Source organism: Lathyrus oleraceus, chromosome 3 (genome assembly GCF_024323335.1).
Source record: "Lathyrus oleraceus cultivar Zhongwan6 chromosome 3, CAAS_Psat_ZW6_1.0, whole genome shotgun sequence".
NCBI lineage: Eukaryota > Viridiplantae > Streptophyta > Magnoliopsida > Fabales > Fabaceae > Lathyrus > Lathyrus oleraceus.
In genome coordinates this window covers 365,998,581-366,004,911 of record NC_066581.1, presented here as the reverse complement: position 1 = coordinate 366,004,911, position 6,331 = coordinate 365,998,581, and the positions used below count along the sequence as shown (strand labels likewise).

At 43.4% G+C, this 6,331-nt stretch overlaps 1 protein-coding gene across 1 annotated transcript; it reads left to right on the top strand.

The window, feature by feature from the left end:
• Positions 1 to 1,576: 1,576 nt before the first annotated feature.
• On the top strand, positions 1,577 to 5,942 carry LOC127127720 (uncharacterized). The gene is made up of 2 exons (XM_051056980.1): positions 1,577 to 1,638; positions 4,033 to 5,942. Exon 2 carries the CDS (start codon positions 4,079 to 4,081, stop codon positions 5,780 to 5,782), a length of 1,704 nt encoding a protein of 567 aa, XP_050912937.1. The 5' UTR covers positions 1,577 to 1,638; positions 4,033 to 4,078; the 3' UTR covers positions 5,783 to 5,942.
• The last annotated feature ends 389 nt before the right edge of the window (positions 5,943 to 6,331 follow it).

Here is a 6,331-nt window from a genome sequence, read left to right as displayed (position 1 = left end):
TTCGATTCACACGATTTAGGAACAGTTAGGTTTAGATAAGTTGATATTCGGATTGTAGAGGATGAGACGGTTACAACGGATCCTCGTTTGCTCATTTCCATGGAGATTTGTTGTTCTTCGTTTTCGTGAAAATCTGGAAAATTATTGGTTGACGGTGATGAAGTTAGGGTGCCAGATCTTGTTTTCTGTTTGAATTTTTAAAAACCGTGTTTCCCTCCCCCGCCACTGTTACTTACAATACTGCCATTGTCAAGTTTTAATTAATTCAAAAAAATTCTAACAAATCATTAACACATTAAATAATTCATAAAAAATAGTAGAAAATTCCTAAAAATATGGAAAATTTTTCTATAGCTTCCTTGTTGAGTGTAGGTTTTTTTGACCTATTGGTCAAAGTTGTGCATGGCAAATATCTTGTTTGACTTAGACTTGTTTCACATGTGTCCATTTTTGATACATTTTGGCAATTCGGTCATGAAATACTCATATCATAAAATAAATGGCTGAAAATTTTTGTGGTGGTTCTTGACTCATTGAGGATTATTTATATGTAAATTTCATGAATTTTTGATACCTGGTTAGAGAGCAGCAAATTCTGGAACTTAGGTGTGACAATTTGTGTCACACCTCTTGATGTCAACTTGTTGAATTTAATTGGATGACCTATGCATGTTAGAATTGAATGAAATTTGGCATGGTGAATTGTTGATATGTTAGGATGTTGTATGAATTTTTGTAGAATTTTTCACTGCCTTTTCTAATTGATCATGATTTTTCATTTCTGGTTGTTGAAATTGCAAGCTCATGTGATACATGTTGGTAGATTGATTGGGAAATCCTTATATTGTATTGTATGGCCATGAAATTTGATATGCATGAACTAGACACATGTTAGGACCTCCCTGTTTTGGTCTCATCCATTTCTTTTTTGTTTTCAATGAGATATGAATTTTTGAATTGGATGTATGCATTGATGGTGTGAATTGGAGCATGAAATTGTGTCTGTTTTTGTTGATTTTCATTGACATGGTTCCATTTGCCCAATTGAGCTCAAATTTGACATGGTAGACCTTGATTGACCCCTGTTTAGGTGTATTTAATTTGAGATTTTTTTGATGTGTTTTGGCATGGCTTTGAATGCAATACTTCTGTTTGTATATATGGTGCTTCATTTGAACCAATATGGATTGTTTTGTGCATGAATTGAACATAATGGATGATATAAACATGAGACCAATGATGTTTGCTTGTGTTTGATGATAATTTGATGTTGGATGGTGGATACCTTGCTGTTTTAAGTTTTTCTTGCTTTTGGACCCTAGGCTTGGCCTAGTGGTCTAGTTGCTAATATTTGCTTGATTTTTCAGGATCAAAAAAGCAATGTACATGGAGAATGATACAAGTTGATTTTAATTGATGTTGTGGATGTTTGTACACTAACATAACATTGTTTTGTAGGTGTTGGAGCTTGGGCTTAAGCCTTGAGCTTGCTTTGTGTTGTATTGTTTAAACTGTTTGATTGTTTGCTGTACAATTTGTCTGATTGAATACTGACTGTATTGGATTGTTTCCAGGTACTTTAGTTGCTCAGTTCCTTGTGAACTTTTGCTTTGCGTTGCTTAAGCAACTTGCATTGAGGTAAGTCCTCTTGACTTCATGTAGTCTGGAGACCCGGCTGTTACCGGGCCGGGCAAATTGTCTGAAGTCCTCCTTAAGAGGCAATGCTTGTGTATGTTTATTTTTAAGCCAAGCAGGAAAAGCCCTTCAAGTAAGGCAATTGGTGGAAGGTAGGGACAAGCAACCTGTCCCCCACTATTCAGTTGAGTCTTCTCCTTGCTCCCATTACATGGTTGTAGCATTGAGATCAAAACCCCAAGATCTGTGCAGTGCACATTGTGTCAGAGTCATCGAGTATAGAAGGGTTCCCCTATTCTGGACCCATGCTCATTTGTCAGCTCTCCCTGGTTAGGGATAAGAGCTGTGAGGTCTCATCCTCACTTCATCCTTTCATCTGCTTCACCTTAGCCTCGTAATGGCAAGGTTAAGAGCAAAACCAGCCTGTACAGACGACTCGCTTCGGCGGTCAAACCCCATTGATTGAGCCTCTTGTTTGGTTATAGTGGGTGTTTTGTGATTATTTGATTGACATGTTTGTTTGAGATGCCTGTTCTCATTTAATGTTGATATATGATTGTATGCTTGTGTGCTAGCTTCTTTCCTGGTTAGGTTAGTTTGCTTATGCAAGTAGGATAGAAACCTGAACTTAGGGCGACTTTGCATGACAACATTAGGCTCGAGTCTCAGCTCCCTAGTGTCGTGTTTTCCCCTCTGTCTCTGGTTAGGAGAGTTTCATCCCTTTCAGGGGAACTACATCGCCCTGATCCTCGTTCCAGACGAGGTATGTAGGCAGGTGGTCGTGCGAGACCACTCCGGGCGCCGTTTTATTTATTTGTTGGATTGTTTGCCTTGTTATCTGATTGTGTGTTTGGGTTCGGATGCCGACGTAAGCCCAGTGATTGGCTGTCGGGCTCCACGTTTGCCCTTTTGAGTGTGTTTTGGTTCGGATGCCGACGTAATTCCATCCAGTGGATGTCGGGCTCCATGTTTGCCACCCTTGCTTGTTTGTATGTTTTGTGTTGTTTGGCGTGCGTAAGCCGAACTACAGTGGCTCTGATTCTTGTTCCAGACAAGATATGTAGGCATAAGGTGCGACGCCTTATCGAGCCCGTTTCTCTTAACCCCACCTGCGTTCCCTGTGTGTGTGTGTGATGTTTAGCAACCTTTTCTTTATTTTAGAACGTGGATCCCTAGGAGTACCTAGGACGTGAGGGGTGCTAATACCTTCCCCTCGCGTAACCGACTCCCGAACCTTTTCTCTCTGGTCGCGAGACCACGTCTTTCCAGGTTTCTCTGAGCGTTTCCTTTCCCTATCTTGGGATAAATAACGTTTAGTGGCGGCTCTGTGTGTTTTTATTTTTTAGCTCGCCGGTTGATTTTTCGCAGGATGCGACAGCTGGCGACTCTGCTGGGGAACATCTGGATGTAGACCTATGCTGGTCCATCGTCCCTAAGCGAGTCCTTCCTAGCGTTCTAGGATTGGTTTTGGTTGCTTGTATTGTTTATTTATTGCATTTATTATTCTAACCCATGTATATACTTGCATTAATACGTGCATGCATCATTACTGTCATGTTGCCATCTTCCTCTGCAGGTGGTTCTGTTACTTTGGGGTGGGTGTTCTGAGTGGGGCTAAAACCCAGGCCCGAGTATACACCTAGGATTAGCGTGGTCTCACGTCGCTCATGTGTCGGTTGGGCATATTGTTGCGACGTGACATACCCCAAGTCGGACGAGGTTCATCTGAGAAGTGCTCTTCCAGTGGGGTTCTCCACTTTGGTTGGGTTATCTCTTTTGGGCTGTTGACTCTGATGACCGATCATTTCCCGGATCTTTGGTTTAGACGATCTTAAGGGAGCTACAATGGCACACCCGCAAGGGCAAACCCATTGAGTATCTCCGCCCGATTGTCGAGACTATTATCCGCCTTAGGATGACCTGTTTAGAATTAACCTGTGAGGGGAGGTTGATTTGTTCAGAGGCATAATCAGATGGTGACCTTTTGAGCTGTGATTCAGAGACATATTTATGAGTCGGATTTATGGTTATTTGTTGCCGTGACGCCGGAGTGTTGTCTGTGATTTATCAGTGGGGGTCCGTTTATTTCGGATTCCCCGGGCCGAGATATTTATCAGTGGGGACCCGTTTATTTCGGATTCCCTGGGCCGATTCAGATGGTGATGGTGTGTCTGATCAGAGACCAGTGGTGATGATGATGTATCTGTCTTCCGTTTATTTCGGAACCCGTGGGTCAGAATTGTGATTGTGTATTCCTCAGATGGTTATGATCAGTTCAGAGCCCAGATTCAGTGCAGATGACCAGATGGCTTGGAGGATGGCAACGCATTGCATTCATTCATCAGCATCATTGCATCTTGCATTAATTACATCTAACACATGTTTACCCATATGCAGGGACCCTTTGGATCGAGATCTTGGCTGAGAGACTTTCTATTCAGAGATGAGAAGACCCGGCTTGAAGGATGATGTTGCTTACAGTTTCTTTGACCCGGATATCAGTGTGCTGAAGGATATGATAGCGTTGATCACTCCTGACCATGTGGGGTTGTTTCGTGAGGTGTATGGGGGTATTCTGAAGACAGTTTTCAGGCTCATGGATAGAGACAGGAGTGCCATCCATACTCTACTTCAGTTTTACGATCCTGAGCTGAGGTGTTTCGTCTTCCCAGATTACGTGCTAGGGCCGATGTTGGAAGATTATGCTGATATTTTGAATATCCAGATCAGGGATCAGGTTCCTGTCCGTGTTACTAAGGAAGAACCTGATATTGGTGGGATTTCTCGTGCCTTCTATCTGAGTCCAGAGGTTGTGAAGGGTAATCTGAAGGAGAAGGGTAAGTTGCCTGGTTTTCATCTGAGTTTCCTAGAGGCTAAGGCTAAAGAGCAGTCAGAATTGGGGAATTGGGAAGCTGTCTGTGCTCTGGTTGCGGCGAGCATTTATGGGATCATTCTGTTTCCGAACCAGAAGAACTTTGTGGATATCAATGCCATCCGCTTGTTTATTCGAAGGAATCCTATCCCTACATTGATTGGAGATGTCTATTATTCGGTTCATAACCGGAATGAGAAGAGGCGTGGGGGTCTGATTCGATGCTGTGCGCAGTTATTGGTCAAGTGGTTTATGGGTTACTTGCCATCCAAGGGTGCTTTTGTTCTTCTGGGTCAGAATGTTAATTGGGCGACCAAACTGATGGGTTTGAGGGCTAAGGACATAGATTGGACTCACAGCAGCGGGGTTGGCCAAGATTTTATTTGCAGTTGCAGGGGTTTTCCCAATGTGCCACTTATAGGGGTGCAGGGTTGCATTAATTATAACCCGACACTTCTTAAGAGGCAGATGGGATTCGCTATGGAGCTTCCACCATACAAGAGTGATGTTCAGGAATCTGTGTACTTCCCGGTTGAGGGTAATCAGGATAGGGTGAAGCAGATATCCGATGCATGGCGCAGTATTCAAAGGAAAGGCAAGGCTTCTTGGGGTAGGGCTAACAACAGATCTTTTCCTCCATTCGATGATTGGCTCAGAAAGAGAGTGGAGCTTACTTGTCTACCGTTTCCTATGGTCGATCCGTGGTATCCGTTGGTTGAGGAGACTCCTTCTACTGTCAGTATGGATGAGTTCTTAGAGATGAAGCGGGAACAAGATCAGCTGCTTGCAGAGAAGACGGAATTGGAGATGAATGTTGCTCGGGTTCAGAGAGCCAATCAGGAGCTCAAAGCAAAGATGGAAGATCAAGACAAGCGGCATGCCCTGAATGCAAAGCGCTTCGAGATGGATACCGCCTACTATGGGAAGGTTAGTCAGGCTTTGGCATCTTCAGCAAAGGAGCATGATATCACTAAGGAGAAGCTGTTCAGAGCATCAAAGGTGATAGAAGATGAGAAGAGGAGGCAAATCCTAGTCAGGGATCAGAGGGATGAGAGAGCCAGAGTCCTCGCTGCAGAGTGGGAGGCGGAGAAAGCAAAGATCAGGGCCGAGAGAGATCATTACATGGCAGAGAGAGACCACTACTTCAGACAGATGAAGATTCATCAGAAGGAAGTTGGAAGACTACAGCAGGAGAACATAGAGCTCAGGTTCGCCGCAGAGTTCGCAAGGATGGAAGGCGAGATAGGGCCATCTGCGGGACCCTCATCCAGTTAGATCTTTCTTTTGTTGTGAATTACCGTCAGGCTTGTTGACGGAATTCACTTGTCTGTATTTCTTTCCTATTCTGGAGGATTGTATTTGATTTTATCTGGTTGATGTATGACTATGACACTGTTTGTGCACTCTTTGGTTATGTGATGGTTATTTTCAGTCAGTGATTAATCTTCAAGCTTTATTTGCTTTGCCGTATGCACTCACACAGGCACACACATGGTTGGGGGTATCCTGCTAAATCACATATCTCCGATCTGCACGACAAAATCAAACACTGCTAATCAGAATATTGATGCCGGATTATTATTTGTCTCGATGATGCCAGGGTCGAGAGACAGAGTGTCCTTCATATGGATATGCACTGCATACATGCATAATCATGATAACTTGTGTTTTATTTTGCAGGTGACTATTACTAACGTGTTTGTTTGTAACCAGGAATCATTGCTCGCGCTCGAAGAGTAGTACCCCTGCACTCAACTCGCCCTCACAGATATTACACAAGAAGAAACACTCCCAGACTCATGGAGCTTCCCAGTGCTGATATGC

What these genes read in the sequence shown, in the direction of transcription:
- LOC127127720 (XM_051056980.1), top strand. Translation starts at nt 4,079, where the DNA reads ATGAGAAGACCCGGCTTGAAGGATGATGTTGCTTACAGTTTCTTTGAC.